General features: G+C 50.4%; 1 protein-coding gene across 2 annotated transcripts in view; it reads right to left on the minus strand.

The window, feature by feature from the left end:
* Positions 1–467: 467 nt before the first annotated feature.
* Positions 468–20,339, minus strand: part of HDAC6 (histone deacetylase 6) — a 50,286-nt gene continuing 30,414 nt past the window's right edge. For both annotated transcript variants that reach the window (XM_081316559.1, XM_081316558.1), the window contains exons 19-29: positions 20,062–20,230; positions 19,697–19,830; positions 15,473–15,541; positions 13,758–13,950; positions 12,415–12,564; positions 10,415–10,589; positions 7,369–7,721; positions 5,953–6,063; positions 4,956–5,102; positions 3,922–4,050; positions 468–2,063 (exon numbers count right to left, since the gene is read on the minus strand). In XM_081316559.1, coding sequence (XP_081172685.1) covers positions 1,995–2,063; positions 3,922–4,050; positions 4,956–5,102; positions 5,953–6,063; positions 7,369–7,721; positions 10,415–10,589; positions 12,415–12,564; positions 13,758–13,950; positions 15,473–15,541; positions 19,697–19,830; positions 20,062–20,230 — 1,699 coding nt within the window. In that variant the 3' untranslated portion in view covers positions 468–1,994. The remainder of the gene's footprint in view (positions 2,064–3,921; positions 4,051–4,955; positions 5,103–5,952; positions 6,064–7,368; positions 7,722–10,414; positions 10,590–12,414; positions 12,565–13,757; positions 13,951–15,472; positions 15,542–19,696; positions 19,831–20,061; positions 20,231–20,339) is intronic.

Consider the following 20,339-nt stretch of genomic DNA (forward strand, 5'->3'; position numbering starts at 1 on the left):
AGCCTCCCAGCTTTTGCACCATGCTCTCCCGGTTCTTACAGCAAAGCTATCAGTGCATGATGTGACAAAGGAGTTTTGTTTATCAGCCAACTTGATCAACAGTTTGATATGGATCAGAGCTGAGGGGGTAACTGGCCCCAAATCAGCCAGGTGGTTTCTGTGCCTAAGAACCTGGATTTCCTACTCTTAATTCAGTACTGTGACCAATATACCCCCACTCTCCTTATTGGGCCTACAGTATCTTTTTGAAATGCATACCTGTTACAGGAAATTGTGAGGAAGTAGGTACTGGCAGAAAGTGAGGACAGTATAAACTCAACACGGCAACCGCAAGCTGAGCTGAATCCTGGAATGAGGACACATCGGTCCCACCCTGAAAAGCTTAACACTGCACCTCTCTCTCCTCCAAGACCCCTCTAAATACAGATCCATCCCTAAATACACCCACATATACAACTGCAGGCAGAGATGCACTTTATTTGAATTAGAAAGAGTACAAATCGAGCAGAGAAGTATACAAATGTGTTTTTCTTTTAAGTGAAGGCTACAATCCAACTAAACGTTCTCCAAGTTTCAATATCAACCCTGTAATACCCATAACCCCTCACCCAAACCACCAGGGCCGGCCCTGGAAAATGATGCACCCTCATGTGGAAGTTGATGCTCTTCTTTTAAACAGACAGTGACCCCTTCCCGCTCATCTTTTTTCTTGCCACCCTCCCCCATTAACTTTTTTCAACAAATACCCTTTTTCTCCATCAGCTTTCGGAGCAGGAAGCAAACTGGTCCTCTCTAGAGGCTTTGGACATGGCGTTCAACCCAACTGACATAATCAATTAAGGACAATGGAAGCTATAAACCAAAACACCCGAACACCACCACACTGGCTGCTCTTGTTTAAACGCTAGGTGTGTTTGCCAATTCCCGAAAGAATTTTTTCCCCCTCCTGATCACCATTTAGCTTGACAGAAGAGATGCCGGAAGGCTTTCCTCTTGTACCCCTAAGCCACCCCACCCTCACAGCCCATCCATCTTGGAGGAAGTGGCCAGGGAATCCATTCCAATCTTTCCCCAGTCAATTGCCAAAGGCGGGAGCGCATCCCTAAGGAAGGCCACCCTACCCCTTCTAACTTAATAAGACAACGACACCAAGTTATTTCCACTAAAGCTAGCAAAGGCCAGTTCTCACATTCTCTTTTTCAACAGGCCATTCTCTTGTTGACCTGCACATAAATGCAGGGGTTGCCACGGTGGTTCAGATAATACCATTCTAGAAGTGTCATGACTCATCATAACCAGTGGTTTGGCTGTCGTGGCTCAGGTTAACCTGCTTCGTGTGGAAATGGAGACTTCCCTTTCTCTCTTTTACCCATACAGGCATATACACTGTGTGAACCTGGTCTTAAAATTGCAACGCAGATCCTTAACAAAGGCAAACCAACATCTGGGCTGGTCACTCATCACTTCCTACGCTAACCTCAAAAGAAATTGTCTCTCATTCACTCCAATCTCTTGCCGATTATTTTAAAATCAACATAGGCTTTTCCCAACAGAGCAAGAAATCACTGCAACATGGAGGAGATGATGATTTAGAGGAATATACAGTAATATAGAGAGGAAGTGCAGTCTTGCACAATCAGACACTGGAAAAGTGAGTCCCTTGTCCCTTTAGTAAAAAAAAAAAAGAATTGGCACGGTATTTCTTCAGCATTGAAGAAAGCAAAGTGCTTCTGACTGGAAGCAAAGATATCCTTAGTGCGCTAACATTTGATTATTCCTCTTCATGGATTGGACCAGAAGAGGACATTCTGTCTTAGTGGAAGCAGTGAGGGTGCTGGTGGTTGATTTATGGCTGCTGGTGGTATTGCAATTGATGATTGCTGGCTATTCTTGGAACAAAGAGCCCTTTAAGCCTCGGATTCACTTCAGTGAGGTCAAATGATGGTTGACTGTGCAGCATTCAAACTTAGGACTTCCCTCTGGACAAAGTCACCTTAGGAAGGTAGGTGCATGTCCACTCCAAACTTCGTCCTGTGAGCCTGGCACTTGGCTTCAAGAAGGACCTGAAGAAAAAGAAACTCTGAGCATCAATACTTGGATTTGGCCCTCCACCCCGTGTTTTTCTCTTTAGTGAGACTAATGTAACAGCCTTATGGTTGGTAAAGGTGAGAGACAGAGTTATGTATTGGTGACATTTCCGAAAACTCATTCTAGCCTCACTCTCTACTCAACCTCGCTCCATACATTAACCAAGGGCAGAGGTCCCCAACCTTTTGGGCACCAAGGGACCGGTTCCGTGGAAAGAGGTTGTTCTGTGGACCGGAGGGTGCCTGGTTTTGTGTGCTGCCTGCATCTCGCAGATGGGGCTTTGCTTGTTTGTGCGGCCTGGTTGCTGGCATGCTGCGCCCCGGTACTGGTCCACGGACTGGGGGTTGGGGACCCCTGACCTAGGGGACAACTGCAAGCAATTCAGAAATATTGCTTTCCATTTTTTCCTTTCTCCCCAAAACAGTGTATAGAAGGAACTTTCCCCTTGAATTACAGTATGCAGAGAAATGTATTCTTTCCTTCCACAGCAGCCATTTTTTTTCCAAATTCTGACTCTTGCACTGTGATAAATAAAATCCTTTGTAACGTCCCATATTGTGTGGCCCTTAGCACTTTGACTTTGTTGGCGTGAAGTTTTACTCAGCTGTTCAGTTTGTCCTCGTTCTTCTATCAACATTATTGTGCATTTTACCCCAAATAGCAAATGACACCAGTACCAGTGAAAGGAAATCCATTCCACACCAGCCATTTGCTTAAAGTTCTCTCTTACAAGAAGATAAGCTGCTTTGCTGCTTGTATAAAAGGGGGTGGGGGGCAATGCCTTGGTGGAGCAGTGGGCTAATGCCTCCTTAAGTAACACCAGCTGCCTGCAATTAGTGCAGGTTCGCATCCCACCAGGCTCAAGGTTGACTCAGCCTTCCATCCTTCCGAGGTAGGTAAAATGAGGACCCAGATTGTTGGGGGCAATAAGCTGACTTTGTAATAATGCCGCTGGGGGGGGGGCGAAAGCCCTAATAAGCAGGCATATACATAGAATGAAGGCTACTGCTAAGCACATTGATTTGTGCTTCTTAGATTGTAAGCCGCCCTGAGTCTTCGGAGAAGGGCGGGATATAAATGGGATTTTAAAAAAAAAGCCTCTCTCCTAAGAGTAAGGTCTCCTATAGACATTCGTGGATATTTATTTGTCTATTAACTCTACACCCAGCCTTTTATTTAAGGCAATACACATAATTATTTCCCTCCTCTTATATGACCACGAGACTAGCCCAAAGCCCCCCCCCCCGGGTGAATTTCTGTGACTGAGAGTGAACTAGTTGCCCTACTTGTGGTCTAAGTCCAATGTCCTTAAAATGATTATCAATCTAAAAAGCAATCTAAAGGCTTCCCTAATCAAGCATTCTGCTGATGTGCTGGCCAGGGTTGGTGGGACTTATAGTCCAACAGGTCCCAAAAGCACAAAACTGGAAGGAAACTGAAAAATCTATGCCATATGTGGTTGGGCTATGCCTGCCAAACATCCAAGATATACTGACTAAAACTCTGCCTCTCAAAACACTAAGAAGGTTTTCCTAAAGGTATTCCTCCCTCCTTCCTCAACGTGAAGCTCCAGATCTATTGGATAACAACTAGTTGAATGTCCTGGCGTTGCAATCCAAACTCTTTTGGAGCACACCAGAGTTGAAAAGGTTCCCCTAAATCATGCTCCGTAATTACTTCCTATGCTTCCCACGTGCAATAAAATATGATAAACTCTGTATAACTGACAGTCTTGATGGCCAACGAAAGAAGAAAATGTTACATTTCTCTCATATGATCCTCAGTTCAATATTAAATTTGGGGGGGGGGGGAGGAGGAGGAGTTACTACTCACTGGGTGATGGATATAGGCTTGGCACTCATAGCACCAAGCAGAGAGATCTGCAAAGCTAAGTACCAGTGGATGCCCAGATTCCTTATTGTGATCCAGCATATGTTGATTAATGTAGCGTCCACAACAGACCTGAAACGAATAGAGTATTTCAGGAGGGCAGGGTGAAACATTAAAAGCACAGATCTAGGATGTCATGATCTCTACCCACAGATGCCTTATTGGGGAGCTGGGCCGCATATAAATTTAATAAATAAAATAATAATAAAATAATAAAATAAAATAAATAACAACATAAAATAAAATAAATAATAAAATAATCTCAGCTCTTCAGTTTCCTTGAAGGCATGCTATGCTCCCCACACAGCAAATGGAGAATATTACAGAAAAGAAAGTAATGGAGGAGAACAAACACAGCCGTTGAGTCTTTCATTGAAGCCAGTCAACTGAAAGACGATGGAGGCAGGTCAATGAAATCCCTAAAAGAGTTCCTGCCCAAGACCACGTGGAAGTACTTCTCCTTGCCTGCCACAGAGACAATGAGCCCCCAGAGCAAGAACTCAAAACTAGCAACTCCAGAAGAAAATATTATTGGAATACAAAGAGCCGCCTTAAAGCATGAGCAATCTGTGCAGTCAGATCTTTTTTTTTTTTTACTCCACAGAGCTCTCAAAGTTGATATGAGTTTCGGCCAATTTGGATGGGAAACTAAAGAAAAGAGGTCTCATATGCCATCAGACTTAGCCCTAAGTATGGAAAACTAAACATTCCCTGACAAAATAGAGAATGGCCTGAAAAGGCAGCTCCCTTTGATGATATTATTGCGTTGCTGCTCCATCAGCTATAATACTCTGTGTAGCAGAGACCGCAAATTGGTGGAGGATAAGCCCCTGTCCACCAAAAAATCACCCACCCTAAGCTATTAGGTACACTTCCTTCAAGAACAGGGAGAGTCATTATTGGCTCTAGCTCTATCAAAACCTAACTCCTTCTAGCCGCTAACCCCGAAGCTGCAACTCCAGGACTGGTATCCTTACCTTATAGCACACCAGACAAACCCAGTTCTCCATCTCGCTACCACATTCTGTACAAGGCTCCAACACGTTCAAGCCCGCAGGAGGCACAGGCACCACTGAGCTAAGGTGGGGGCACCAGGGTAAGGGAGTCACGGCATAAAAGAGCCCCTGGAAAGAAACAGCAGAAGAATCCCTCTATCCTGACACCTAGCCTAGAGGTTGTCCCTTCTAAGGCTTGACTTTCTCTCTTCCAAGTTAGGCTCTCTTCCCGTCCTCTCCCCTCCCACTTCTGAAACTTTTGCTAAACGCAGAAATTCCCTGTTGTGCATCTTCAGCTCTCCGGGTTGTTAAATAATCCCCAGGCACTTCTATCACCCTCCTCCCTTGTCTCGCTGCTTTTCATTCAGAATCTGATTGGATTTGATAGGACTTGCATGTACCATTGAAGGACCACTTCTTTTATTAAGGTAAAAGGTAAAGGTTCCCCCGCACGTGCGTGCTAGTCGTTTCCAACTCTAGGGGCCGGTGCTCGTCTCCGTTTCAAAGCCGAAGAGCCAGCGCTTGTCCGAGGACGTCTCCGTGGTCATGTGGCCGGCATGACTAGACGCCAAAGGCGCACGGAACGCTGTTACCTTCCCACCGTATTACCTCTGTGTTAATTCTGAAGTCAGGCTTTAAGTAGATTTAATTCTAGAACTAGCAGCGTAGGTTCTCTGTCCTCTTTAACAACTTGCCCATCACAGGAACATTCCTGAAATCTTTGCTGATGTACGTATGGAGTTATATCCCACCCATGTAAAATCACTTTCACTTTTATGTAGACTCCTCTGACTCTAGCCGAAAGACTCGTGTAAGCACTCAAGGCTTTTCCAAGGAGACTGGAAGCCAAACGTGCCGTTCACTCTTCCTCGGGCCACTGACATGCTGTTGCAGTTCTATCAAACACAGCTTTCTCCAGACTCAAAAGATATCTAATCCTGATCTCTTCCCAACAATCTCCTCCCTTCCCAATACTCACACTGTCCGCCCCATCTTCCCCAAGCTGCTCGTCAAAGGAAGAACAGCCTCCCGCTGCTTCATCCAACAGGACAAGCTCAATGTTGACTCGGTGGTGATGCTGCAAGCTGGCCTGGATGAAGGTAAGAGGCAAGAAGAGAGGGTGATGGAGTTGACACAAGGTGATAATTTTTCCGAAGTCCTTGAAATGTAGTTATTTTATAGCAGAGATGCAGCTTCTCTGTCTACTGTTCTCGTGAACAGGGCCTGTCTTGCTGAAGGCAAAAGGAGTCAGGGAAAATGAGGCCTAACTCACTCCTCTCCGATCTCTTTCCAGCCTTGACAGTTTAAATCTTTCAACTGGGCTCAGCAGTTTTTACCATCTGAATTCTGAAATGAGCTGCCTTTGGTTAAAGACTATCATCTAAATCAGCTTCAGTTCCTTTAAATGGGAACTATGACTTCCATTGTCCCATACGGCAGAGGTCCCCAACCTTTTGGACACCAGGGACTGGTTGCGTGGAGAGGGGATTTTCTGCAGACCAGAGGATGGGGCGTGGTTTTGTGTGCTGCCTGCATGCCATGGATGGGGCTTTGCTTGTATGTGCGGACCGGTTGCCGCGGCCCAGTACCGGTCCACAGACCGGGGGTTCAGGACCCCTGCCGTACAGCACCACCCAAAAATGTTGGCTGTTACCGTAGGTGTAATGGGGATTGTAGTCTAACACAGCCATTCCCCAACCTTTCCGGCTCCGTGGATCGGCAGCAGCGGTGGCAGTGGGGGGAGGGGTGGAGGGGATAGTTTTTGCGTGTACAACCTAGCTCCTGCGAATGTGCAAATGAAGCTTCGCACGCTCGCCCGCCGCTTGCAGACCAGGGGTTGGGGACCCTGGTCTAACACATACAAAGAGCTTGCTAACAGACGGAGACTCTCAAGTGTATGCTTAAAATCAGATGTTACTTTCTTTTCAATTAAGAGAATCACTGACACAGAACCAAGTTAGACAACTAGGGAAAAACAGAAACAAGAGTTTCCTATGCAGGGAGTTGTGGGGGGTGGGGGGGAGAGAAACAGGAAGAAATCACAGATGCAGAGTAGTTTGGCTTATTCTTCTCGGTCCATTTGGTTAATTGTGAGCTCTTCCGACAATGAGGGTAAGCATTCCCAGCGCTGACTATCTTTCTCTTTAATACGAAGCAATATTAAAGACGATTGGCTTATTCCTAAATCAATTCTCGGCACGATCACTGGAGAGGCCAGGAAGCCTGAGCTGGGACACACATGGACTGAATGCACAATCTTTCACACAAGCCCTCAATGGCTTTGCAAGAGCCGTAGCTTCGCGAAGATAACAAGCTGATGTGAGAAATATTCCCTAAAAGAGAAAAGCAGCCTGGTAAACCCATGATCTATAAAGGAAAAAGCGGTGGTACTCACTTCTTTGTCAGGAGCCATTACGTCAGCAGAGGAGCCCTCTGCCGAGATGCCTTCCTTTGGTGCGTCCTCTGTGGGCTCTGCTTCCTCAGGGGATCCACCAACTTTGGGTTGAGTTTCTTCGCCCACCGGACTAGAATCAGGAGAGAGAGAACTCGAAGCCGTCTCGCCCTCTTCCATGAGATTGTCTTCTAGCTGGAGGGAGCCCAGGCCCACCACGGCATCACCTAGAGCTTCCGCCGACTGAGCTACAGGGCTTTGGAGCAACTCCTGAGGGGCTTGATCAGGAATTTCATGTGGAATGGGAGCTTCCTTCCCAGTCCGAGTCCTGGGCTTCTCCCACAGGGTAGCAGGCACTGGGGAGGAAAATAAACCACCTTTCAGATGCTTAGTTAAAATGACGGGAATGGAAAAGCTGGGAAGGTGAATCCACAGAGTTACTAAACGGACGGGCACTCAAAACCGACGCCAACCTCCCTTTAAAAGATAAAGGTTCCCCCGCACATGCGTGCTAGTCGTTTCTGACTCTAGGGGCCGGTGCTCATCTCCGTTTCAAAGCCAAAGAGCCAGCGCTTGTCCCGCGGACGTCTCCGTGGTCATGTGGCCGGCATGACTAGACGCCAAAGGCGCACGGAACGCTATTACCTTCCCACCGTAGTGGTCCCTATTTTTCTACTTGCATTTTTACGTGCTTTCGAACTGCTAGGTTGGCAGAAGCTGGGATGAGTAACAGGTGCTCACTCTGCTACGTGGCACTCAGGATTCAACCCGCCAAACTGCGGACCTTCTGATCGACAAGCTCAGCGTCCTAACCCACTGAGCCACCACGTCCCTCCAACCTCCCTTTAGGGGCTGTTATTTGCGCACATATTCCCCTGCTTCTATTCCCCTGACTTCATCTTATTCCTCGTCTAAATTCTTACATCAGGTCTCTTCCATTCCCTCCCCAGCCTTCTTTGCCCTGTTCTGCTGCAGTTCATCCCCGTGACAGGATTATGCAGGGAAGAGTGTTTTGCGACATCAGCAGGAATTCAACCAATCTCTATCATTCTTTTCCTGCACTGTAGAGTTGCTAGGCGCCCACAAACATCACACTGAAAGGCCTTGATGCTATGGGCTGTGAATATCAATTGTATTGTGTTTTTTTTTAAATGTAACGTTTTATTATAGAATAAAATACAAAAATACAAAAGCAGATAGTAGGACACAGTGGGGAGGGAAAAGGGGAGGAAAAGTGAGGCGGAGAAGGGAAAAAAAAGAAGAAAAGGCATCGACTGCCGACTTCCTCTGTTGCAGTGGAATGAAGCATTAACATCGAACCTCGACTTGAATCAGTGTGAAAGGCCTTGATGCTATGGCTGTGAATATCAAATGTATTTTAACGCAGGGGTCCCCAATCCCGGGCCACGGACCGGTACCAGCCTGTGGCCTGTTAGGAACCATATACTGGAGGTGAGCGGCAGGCAGGTGGGCCAGCAAGCCAACGTCACCTGTATTTGCAGCCACTCCTCAGTGCTAGCATCACCACCTCTAGCTACATCTCAGATCATCAGGCATTACTTCTTGTAGAAGCGTGAACCTTACTGTAAATTGTGCAGGTGAGGGATCTAGGTTGTGCGCTCCTCCCCTCCACCCCATCCCCACCCCCCAGGTCTGTGGAAAAACTTTCTTCCACAAAACAGATCCCAGGTGCCAAAAAGGGCTGGGGACTGCTGTTTTAATGGATCCCCCACTTTTACCGCTTCTTGGAGTTTAAGCTCCTTGCAGGCTTCTCCAAGGTCAGACGTGCCCTTGGGTTAGTAACCCCACTGGACTGAGCTGAAAGCAACTAATATATACTGTACGTAATGTAGTCCAACTCTCTATTCACTATAGCAAACATCTGACCTTCCAGCCTCCCTATGAAAATTAACTTCTGTGGCCTCTTGTCCTCAGAAATTCATTCTTTTTGCTTTCTCTCTGAACACTATTTACGTGATCTTCACCTTGGTGAGCCTTAAAAGGAGAAAGGCTGGCCTCCAATCCTTTTACCTTCCTCTCCAGCAAAGAGACAAGCCCGGAGATGTAAAAAACAACAACAAGCTCTTCTGGTAAGAAGACACACGCCTTGCAAGTCACACAACTGCCCCTTCCTTTTGGCAGAATCTAAGTTTGTTCTTTCCCCTGCTAAATTGCCTCCAATACTCCCTTCTTCTGGTTTGCTCTGCCCCGTCTAAAGAATACCCTTTGAGAATAAGCTCCTAGCTAAGAAATTACTCCACCCTCTAGCCCAGACATGTCAAACACAAGGCCCGGGGGCCAGATCCGGCCCGCAAAGTGGTTTCATGTGGCTCGCGAAGCCATCCTGGAAACAGTGAGGGAACGGCCCCCACTGCCTTGGCCCTGGCCCAAAGACCCTCCTTCTGCCAGAGACCCTCAGATCTGTCCCACTCCTGCCCAGGCCCCTATAGGCACCCTTGACGCAAATGATGTAGAGCTGGCCATGCCCACCCAGTAGGCCATACGCACTCTAGCCACATCCACCCAGTAGGCCACACCCACCCAGTAGGCCACGCCCACCCTGCCCCTTGAGGGCAACCGCAATGCTGATGCGGCCCTCAATGAAATTGAGTTTGACACCCATCGGGAAGTCTGCTATAGCTGTAAGCTTCCATACCTCTTATTTAGACTGTGTGTGGAAAACAAGGAAGCACACAACCTCTCAGCCAGAAAACTACACAAACCCCACACAGTCAGCCTTGCTCTATAATTCACAGGCCAAAAACTCCCATGCTCTTGTTGCCTTATGCTGGCTGCCTGTGGTTCATCCTGCACAAGACTGTGGCACACTCCCATTTTACAAGCGCCCCAAATGCATGATTCAATAGTATTAGCCCCTTGTGAAATAGAAGTGGGGGCAAACTGTGAGAAATACTGATATTACAGCTTCCCGGTAAGAGGTGAATAGCAGATTTTGTTTTGGTCCACAGCCACTACGTTGCAGCAGTTGTTATGAAGAGCATCAGCCCACACAGAACAGGGATACTTTAGATAGAACAGAATTATTCACCTTCCAATCGGAGGCTTGCCCAATATTTGCGGTGCACAGCAGCCACACGGGCCAATGACTGCAGGGCACTCAGATGGGGGGGCTTTAGGCGTCCAAGTGGGGGTGGAGGATCCCCCAGGAGGCTGCGTGTGCACATAGTCATGGACTCTGAGATAGATTCTAGGTTGTAGCCACCCTGAAGGAGAAAAACAAAACAAAACACCATTACTCTGACATTAAAGTAATTGGTACCAGCCTATGTGCAGACTGGCACGCAAGAACAGAGCTGCTATTGTAAAAACAAATCTTCACTGTAATCTAAAATAGAAACAGCAGGTTTCTAGTCCTCAAGTCTATGCTTCCAGACAGCAAAGGCAACTCAACCTCTCCAGGGAACATAAGCTACCAATCACACCTGGGGGCTTCAACTTAACACCAAGTATTTGCCTATTGGTGAAGGATGGAAGATTATGGTTGCTGTATGCACAAGAAAGAGAGGGAACGAGAAAAGGAAATAAGAATGGCAATTAACCTAGGGCTTGAGCACTCACAATTCACCTACAGGTAACCTACCTCTTCAGCAATTGTTCAAAGTTACAAGAGCACTGAGTGAGGGGGACTTACAACAGATCCTCACCACTGTAGCTATCGCAATGTGCCCCCGTCATAGGACGGTCATTTGTAACCTTCCCTGCCAGCTTCTGACGGGGGAATCCAGCAGAAGGTTGCAAATGGCAATCAACAAACAGCAGGATGCTGCAACTGCATGAGATTTGCCTAACGATGGCCACTGGGACTGCCAGAACTACCATCGCAAGCTGGGGCAGTCATGTGATGTCACACCTTCTGACCATGTCACTTAGCAATGGAGGTTCCTTGTCCCGATTACTGTTACTATACCTATTACTGCGGGGTGGATGACCTCTGTAAGACAGATTGGCAACTCTAATGTGTTGTGGGCCTTCTCATTAAAAAGAGTTGCAACTGTGCTGGCCATTATGGCCAGACTCTATGCTCCAATTGAACAAATGACAAGCTTGTGGGGATGCTGCTTCCCGGTAGCTTCTGGAGCTTTCCAGGATCGTCTGTCCCACTTTAATCTTTGTCGTCTCAGCAGGTCCCCTCCTTCCAAATAAAGCGCCGAGTGACAGCCACTGTGCTTTTGCCTTGATCAGAAGCTTCTGGAGCCCACATGGAGCCCAAAGGCATTCTTGTAAACAGTGCTGACATAAAAAAGCTTGTTGGCTTCTGCTTCCTTTAAAATGACAGTGAATGAAAACGTTAATGTCAGGGCTGGGCGGCAGCATTAGGGCTGATGGGTAATGTTCAGCACATTTCTCCCCTTCTTCGCAACAAAATTGTTTTCAAATGCTGCATTTGAACTATTCCTCATAGGAACGGGAATGTCTCTCCCCGCGCAACTGTGCGGCAGCTATAGTAGCCCTTTTCTTGCTTTAAAATGGAGAACATCAACAACAGCAAAAAGGAGTGGAGAAGAATAAAAAGGTAAAGGTAAAGGTTTCCCCACACATGTGTGCTAGTCGTTTCCGACTCTAGGGGCCGGTGCTCATCTCCGTTTCAAAGCCAAAGAGCCAGCGCTTGTCCGAGGACGTCTCCGTGGTCATGTGGCTGGCATGACTAGACGCCAAAGGCGCACGGAACGCTGTTACCTTCCCACCGTAGTGGTCCCTATTTTTCTACTTGCATTTTTTATGTGCTTTCGAACTGCTAGGTTGGCAGAAGCTGGGACGAGTAACAGGCGCTCACTCTGCTACGCGGCACTCGGGATTCGACCCGCCAAACTGCCGACCTTCTGATCGACTAGCTCAGCGTCCTAACCCACTGTTTGTTTGTTTTTTCCTCTTGAAATTCCCTCCTCAAGTCGTTTTCACCCCACTGGATTTCAGGTCCAACTTCCTCGTGATTTCCCACTTTGTGTATCTATCTACCCGCGCTCCAAAGTAGCTCCCTGGCTCACAAGCACAGCTCTGCCAGATAATAAAGACAGACTTCTGACTTACCTCTAGGACAACGGCTACTTTCCCTCCTGCCAAACCCAGGAGGAGGTGGGTCATATGGGCGTAGCATTCTGGGGTCACGAGACAGCCCCCCAACGGGTCCCCTCGAGCAGCATCGAAACCAGCCGACACCAGGACCAGCTCCGGGTTGAACTAGAAAAAGCACACGTTGTGATTGAACCCTCTGCTTTTCCTGTTAGCTCATCCCTTTGCCTGGCCAGCCCTTTGTACCACTTGGAGGCCAGGCACAAGCAGCTTGGTTCTCTTCAGATACTTCAACTGGAAAGTCGCAGAATCCCCAAAGGTAAGCCAGGATGGGTTGGATTCTTGAGAGCTGTAAGGCAAACTACCTAGTGCAGGGGTCGGCAACCTTAAATACTCAAAGAGCCACTTGGACCTCTGTTTCCCAGAGAAAAAAAACACTGGGAGCCACAAAGGCTGCTGTGTGTGAGTTCTCTCTCTCTCCCACTCTTTATCTCCCTCCCTCTCTCTCTCCCCCCGTCTCTCCGATCTGCTCATCTGGCAAGCTGGCTTCGCGCTGTCTTGAACAAGCTGACACACATTCTTATTGGGCTGGCTCTCCTGGCCTTGAGAGCTGCTGCTTCCTGCTTCCTGTGGATACGCAGCAAAGACAGGAGCTCCACTCAATAAGCTTGCCAGCTTGAGTTACAGAGAGAGAGAGAGAGAGAGAGAGAGAGAGAGAGAGAGAGAGAGAGAGAGAGAGAGAGAGAGAGAGAGAAGGGAAGTGCAAGTGCCTCTCTCTATCTCTGTCTCTGTCTCTCTCTGCAAACTGGGAGCCGCAGGAGAAGGCTGAAAGAGCCGCATGCGGCTCCAGAGCCGTAGGTTGCTGACCCATGACCTAGTGGCCACCCAGTTACCCTAGCCCAGGGGTAGGCAACCTTGGGTTTTTTAATGACTCGTGGACTTCGACTGCCAACTTCCTGGCTGGCTCAGGAATTCTGGGAGTTGAAGTCCACGAGTCATAAAAGAGCCTTACCCCTGGGCTAGCCAAACGGAACATCCCTACAATCTCTAGATGAGTGAGGAGAAATCTTAATTTTTGCATTTCCCTGCAAAAGACTGTTTGGCCCCTAAATGCCTTGGATATCTCTGTAGAATGTTTTCATTGTTGTTTATATGGTACACCACCCAGAGTTACTTGTATGAGATGGGTGGCCATATAAATTTGATTAAATAAATAAATAACATTCAATAGCTACCTCTGTCCACCCACCACTACCACCCACCCGCCGTTTTTCCTTTCTCTTTTATCACATCTAGCAACTGCCATCCTGGTGCCATTCAAGCCACTCCTACATTTCCCATCATGACTATTCACTGCCTACCTCATAGCCAACAGGCATGACGATCTGATGGAAGGCCGCCAGATACTCAGAGTCTCCCATCCGGGAACAGTTCCAAGGCACGTTAAGAGTGAAGCCTTCACCAGGCCCCACACCCACTCGGTCATAATCTGCATCCTCAGAAGTGGGGAAGAAAGTGCCATTGTCGTACCGATGGAGGGAGATGTACAAAACACTAGAAAGGAAAGGAAAGGTGATCAGGAAAGAAGCTGCAGGGGCAAAGGCCTTGGCAGCTCCAAATCGAGATGCCTAGGAACTACAGGTCACAAGTACGTATTTAGACTCTATTCTTCCTTTTTTCCTTTTCTCCCTCCATTAAAACTCTGAGTTCTTCATGGGACAATGGTTTCAAGAAGTTGAAGGACGATGCCTGCCTGCCTTATCTTATCTTATCTTATCTTATCTTATCTTATCTTATCCTATCCTATCCTATCCTATCCTTTCCTTTCCTATCCTTTCCTATCTGTCTATTATCCAGCTGTTATCTATCTATCTATCTATCTATCTATCTATCTATCTATCTATCTATCATCCATCCATCCATTATCTGAGTCAGTCAGTCTGTATGTCTGTCTCTCTCCCTCCCTCTCTCCCTGCATGCTGCCTGCCTGCCTGCCTGCCTACCTAACCTATCCATCTAAATTAAGGAACAGAACATCTCTTGAGTATTTGCTACCTGATGAGTCTGATGCTATTTTAAGTAACACTAATCTTTTTGTTCCAGCAGCCAGTTATCCCAGATCCCGAGTCAGAGAGCTACCATTTTTGATGGCCTCCTAGATACTGCAGTGGCAACGAGGGAGGGAGGGAGGGAGGGAGGGAGGGAGGGAGGGAGGAAGATAGATCCTAGAAGGACCCAGCTACTCTCTGCTAGCAATGAAAAAAGAGGTTTAACCATTTTGGATTGTACATTTGGCAGGGAGAAACAATATGGGACAGTTTGGGAATTAAAACTAAATCCTTCTAACACAGCACTGACTGATCTTCAGATGATACACTACTTCTCTTGCTAGGCATGCCTTGTGAACACAATCACATCCAGATTTTTGTGCTAACAGGAGAACTGAACATATAGCCTTTCCGTATAGAAATCTATTACTAGTTTCCCCCCCCCCCAAAGTTATCTTTATTTCAACTGCCAAAGTTAAAAGCCAGAAGAGCAGAAGATCCATTTCATTCAACAATTGGAAGCTAGAAACCCTTGTCATTATTTTTTTTTTGCAATTTAACCCTCTGTTCCTGTTTGCAGACATGCCATCATGGTATGGCTTTATTTCTGGAATTTTATAAGGAAGGATGGAGGCTTTTTCAGCCAAACAATTCTACATGTATTTAAAATTTAAAAAATGATGAGTCTCCTTTCAGTCTGAGCATGCATCAAAATTAACACAAGCACCAGAAGCGTGTTTAAATTTTGTCCTTTTGATTTAGTTCAAGCATGGGGGGAAAATTGGTTCCAGGGTCCAACTTCCCTTCCCTGTTTTAATATACTTGTGTTATTTCATGTCTCAAAAAACTATTCTGATTATGAAAAGGGGGTGAATGGGGAAGAGTGTTACTGCAGAATATTTTAAAATGCCCCTTGGTAAAAACTGATCCATAACAGTGACCTCTAGCTGGGCAGGGGGAAAAGAACCCCGATTCCCTATTCCGTGGGATATATTTCTTCAAATGGGGGAAAAAATGATATACAGCACCTGGGATCCTTTTCAAACATGTGCTGTGTTCCATTGCCATGGTGAACATCCCAGTCTAGTATCATAACCCTGAGAAATAAAACCAAAATTAGGTCAGTAAATTAAACTCCCTGATTCAGTTCAATGAAAATACCGTATATACTTGAGTATAAGCCGACTCGAGTATAAGCCGAGACCCCCAATTTCACCCCCAAAAACTGGAAAAAGTTATTGACTCGAGTATAAGCCGATCCGCCGTTCTGCAAGCCTCTGCCGCCAGCAGAGGCTCGATCCGCCATTTTGCAAGCCTGAATACACAGGAATACCCTGTGTGGCCAAGGCTCGTCGGCAGGTCTCCGTTCCTCCTGCCGACCTTTGGGGAGGTTTGGGCGCCTCCCCAAACCTCCCCAAACCTCGGCAGGTCTCCGTTCCTGTTTGGGGAGGTTTGGGCGCCTCCCCAAACCTCCCCAAACCTCGGCAGGTCTCCGTTCCTCCGCGCAGACCTGCCGACCTTTGGGGAGGTTTGGGCGCCTCCCCAAACGTCCCCAAACCTCGGCAGGTCTCCGTTCCTGTTTGGGGAGGTTTGGGCGCCTCCCCAAACCTCCCCAAACCTCGGCAGGTCTCCGTTCCTCCGCGCAGACCTGCCGACGTTTGGGGAGGTTTGGGCGCCTCCCCAAACCTCCCCAAACCTCGGCAGGTCTCCGTTCCTGTTTGGGGAGGTTTGGGCGCCTCCCCAAACCTCCCCAAACCTCGGCAGGTCTCCGTTCCTCCGCGCAGACCTGCCGACGTTTGGGGAGGTTTGGGCGCCTCCCCAAACCTCCCCAAACCTCGGCAGGTCTCCGTTCCTGTTTGGGGAGGTTTGGGCACCTCCCCAAACCTCGGCAGGTCTCCGTTCCTCCGCGCAGACCTGCCGACCTTTGGGGAGGTTTGGGCGCCTCCCCAAACGTCCCCAAACCTCGGCAGGTCTCCGTTCCTGTTTGGGGAGGTTTGGGCGCCTCCCCAAACCTCCCCAAACCTCGGCAGGTCTCCGTTCCTCCGCGCAGACCTGCCGACCTTTGGGGAGGTTTGGGCGCCTCCCCAAACCTCCCCAAACCTCGGCAGGTCTCCGTTCCTCCGCGCAGACCTGCCGACCTTTGGGGAGGTTTGGGCGCCTCCCCAAACGTCCCCAAACCTCGGCAGGTCTCCGTTCCTGTTTGGGGAGGTTTGGGCGCCTCCCCAAACCTCCCCAAACCTCGGCAGGTCTCCGTTCCTCCGCGCAGACCTGCCGACCTTTGGGGAGGTTTGGGCGCCTCCCCAAACGTCCCCAAACCTCGGCAGGTCTCCGTTCCTGTTTGGGGAGGTTTGGGCGCCTCCCCAAACCTCCCCAAACCTCGGCAGGTCTCCGTTCCTCCGCGCAGACCTGCCGACCTTTGGGGAGGTTTGGGCGCCTCCCCAAACGTCCCCAAACCTCGGCAGGTCTCCGTTCCTGTTTGGGGAGGTTTGGGCGCCTCCCCAAACCTCCCCAAACCTCGGCAGGTCTCCGTTCCTCCGCGCAGACCTGCCGACCTTTGGGGAGGTTTGGGCGCCTCCCCAAACGTCCCCAAACCTCGGCAGGTCTCCGTTCCTGTTTGGGGAGGTTTGGGCGCCTCCCCAAACCTCCCCAAACCTCGGCAGGTCTCCGTTCCTCCGCGCAGACCTGCCGACGTTTGGGGAGGTTTGGGCGCCTCCCCAAACGTCCCCAAACCTCGGCAGGTCTCCGTTCCTGTTTGGGGAGGTTTGGGCGCCTCCCCAAACCTCCCCAAACCTCGGCAGGTCTCCGTTCCTCCGCGCAGACCTGCCGACCTTTGGGGAGGTTTGGGCGCCTCCCCAAACGTCCCCAAACCTCGGCAGGTCTCCATTCCTCCGCGCAGACCTGCCGACCTTTGGGGAGGTTTGGGCGCCTCCCCAAACGTCCCCAAACCTTGGCAGGTCTCCGTTCCTCCGCGCAGACCTGCCGACCTTTGGGGAGGTTTGGGCGCCTCCCCAAACGTCCCCAAACCTCGGCAGGTCTCCGTTCCTGTTTGGGGAGGTTTGGGCGCCTCCCCAAACCTCCCCAAACCTCGGCAGGTCTCCGTTCCTCCGCGCAGACCTGCCGACCTTTGGGGAGGTTTGGGCGCCTCCCCAAACGTCCCCAAACCTCGGCAGGTCTCCGTTCCTGTTTGGGGAGGTTTGGGCGCCTCCCCAAACCTCCCCAAACCTCGGCAGGTCTCCATTCCTCCGCGCAGACCTGCCGACCTTTGGGGAGGTTTGGGCGCCTCCCCAAACGTCCCCAAACCTCGGCAGGTCTCCGTTCCTGTTTGGGGAGGTTTGGGCGCCTCCCCAAACCTCCCCAAACCTCGGCAGGTCTCCGTTCCTCCGCGCAGACCTGCCGACGTTTGGGGAGGTTTGGGGAGGCGCCCAAACCTCCCCAAAGGTCGGCAGGAAGAACGGAGACCTGCCGAGGTTTGGGGAGGTTTGGGGAGGCGCCCAAACCTCCCCAAACAGGAACGGAGACCTGCCGAGGTTTGGGGACGTTTGGGGAGGCGCCCAAACCTCCCCAAAGGTCGGCAGGTCTGCGCGGAGGAACGGAGACCTGCCGAGGTTTGGGGAGGTTTGGGGAGGCGCCCAAACCTCCCCAAACAGGAACGGAGACCTGCCGAGGTTTGGGGACGTTTGGGGAGGCGCCCAAACCTCCCCAAAGGTCGGCAGGTCTGCGCGGAGGAACGGAGACCTGCCGAGGTTTGGGGACGTTTGGGGAGGCGCCCAAACCTCCCCAAAGGTCGGCAGGTCTGCGCGGAGGAACGGAGACCTGCCGAGGTTTGGGGAGGTTTGGGGAGGCGCCCAAACCTCCCCAAACAGGAACGGAGACCTGCCGAGGTTTGGGGACGTTTGGGGAGGCGCCCAAACCTCCCCAAAGGTCGGCAGGTCTGCGCGGAGGAACGGAGACCTGCCGAGGTTTGGGGACGTTTGGGGAGGCGCCCAAACCTCCCCAAAGGTCGGCAGGTCTGCGCGGAGGAACGGAGACCTGCCGAGGTTTGGGGAGGTTTGGGGAGGCGCCCAAACCTCCCCAAACAGGAACGGAGACCTGCCGAGGTTTGGGGACGTTTGGGGAGGCGCCCAAACCTCCCCAAAGGTCGGCAGGTCTGCGCGGAGGAACGGAGACCTGCCGAGGTTTGGGGAGGTTTGGGGAGGCGCCCAAACCTCCCCAAAGGTCGGCAGGAAGAACGGAGACCTGCCGAGGTTTGGGGAGGCGCCCAAACCTCCCCAAACGTCGGCAGGTCTGCACGGAGGAACGGAGACCTGCCGAGGTTTGGGGAGGTTTGGGGAGGCGCCCAAACCTCCCCAAACAGGAACGGAGACCTGCCGAGGTTTGGGGACGTTTGGGGAGGCGCCCAAACCTCCCCAAAGGTCGGCAGGTCTGCGCGGAGGAACGGAGACCTGCCGAGGTTTGGGGAGGTTTGGGGAGGCGCCCAAACCTCCCCAAACAGGAACGGAGACCTGCCGAGGTTTGGGGACGTTTGGGGAGGCGCCCAAACCTCCCCAAAGGTCGGCAGGAGGAACGGAGACCTGCCGAGGTTTGGGGAGGTTTGGGGAGGCGCCCAAACCTCCCCAAAGGTCGGCAGGAGGAACGGAGACCTGCCGAGGTTTGGGGAGGTTTGGGGAGGCGCCCAAACCTCCCCAAAGGTCGGCAGGAGGAACGGAGACCTGCCGAGGTTTGGGGAGGCGTCCAAACCTCCCCAAACGTCGGCAGGTCTGCGCGGAGGAACGGAGACCTGCCGAGGTTTGGGGAGGCGCCCAAACCTCCCCAAACGTCGGCAAGTCTCCGTTCCTCCGCGCCCTGCCTGCCTGCTTCTTTCCGCTGCGGAAAGAAGCAGGCAGGCAAGGCGCGGAGTTTGGGGAGGTGCGCGCGCACCTCCCCAAACCTCCCCAAACTTCGGCAGGTCTCGGACGGCGGTGGCTTGGGAGAGGTGCGGGCGATCCCGGAAGCACCAAAGCCTCGGCCGCGCACAAGTCCTCGGTAAGTTTTTTTGTTGACTGGAGTATAAGCCGAAGTGGAATTTTTCAGCCCAAAAAGTGGGCTGAAAAATTCGGCTTATACTCAAGTATATACGGTATACGTTAACTATTCTGGAGCTCCCAGAATTACAATCCCCCACTCCCAGGAGACCTCTTGGGGAACAAAATTAAAGAACTAACTCTGCTTTAATTAGTCAAACAAAATGTCACGTTCTTATTCAGCATATTCACCTCAACGGCCTCTGGGCCAGGCGCTGGGCATAGCGTGCTGCCAAAGCCACCGAATTGAAGAAGCAGAAGCCACAGGCAGTATCTGATTCAGCATGGTGTCCAGGCGGGCGGACGATGGCCAGAGCGTTTTGAGTCTAAGGCCCCAGAAAAAGAAACAATGGGGGAATCAATGCAGTACAGAAATTCAGGACAGCAATGGAACCTGTGCAGAGAATTTTCTACCAAGCTGAAAGGGATCTGCAGAACAGGCCATTTGCTAGAGGCAGGCCTGTCCAAAGGCCCTAGGAAAGCAACTGGATAAAAGGAGATCATCTGCAGCGGACTGGCTGAATTAACTGCTGCTCTTTCTCTGCCCTGGTGTTTACCTTCCCAGAAAGCACAGCCTCTACTGCACTGAATGCAGATCCAGCGGCCAACCGGGCACACTCGTAGGAGCTGGCACAGATGTAGACAGAATTGTACTGGTCCGCCTGGCGATGCAGGTCACGGGGCTTCATGGCGGCTGTGGACTTCAAAGTCTCCACATAAGCCAGGCTGCAGAGAGGAGGAGGAGGAGGAGGAGGAGGAGGAGGAGAGGCAATGAAGCAGCCTTTCTCGTCTGGATGCCTGCTAAACAGATTGGCCTTCACAAGCCCTACAATTC

The sequence above is a fragment of the Vipera berus genome (assembly GCF_964194415.1).
Source record: "Vipera berus genome assembly, chromosome: 2".
Lineage (NCBI taxonomy): Eukaryota > Metazoa > Chordata > Lepidosauria > Squamata > Viperidae > Vipera > Vipera berus.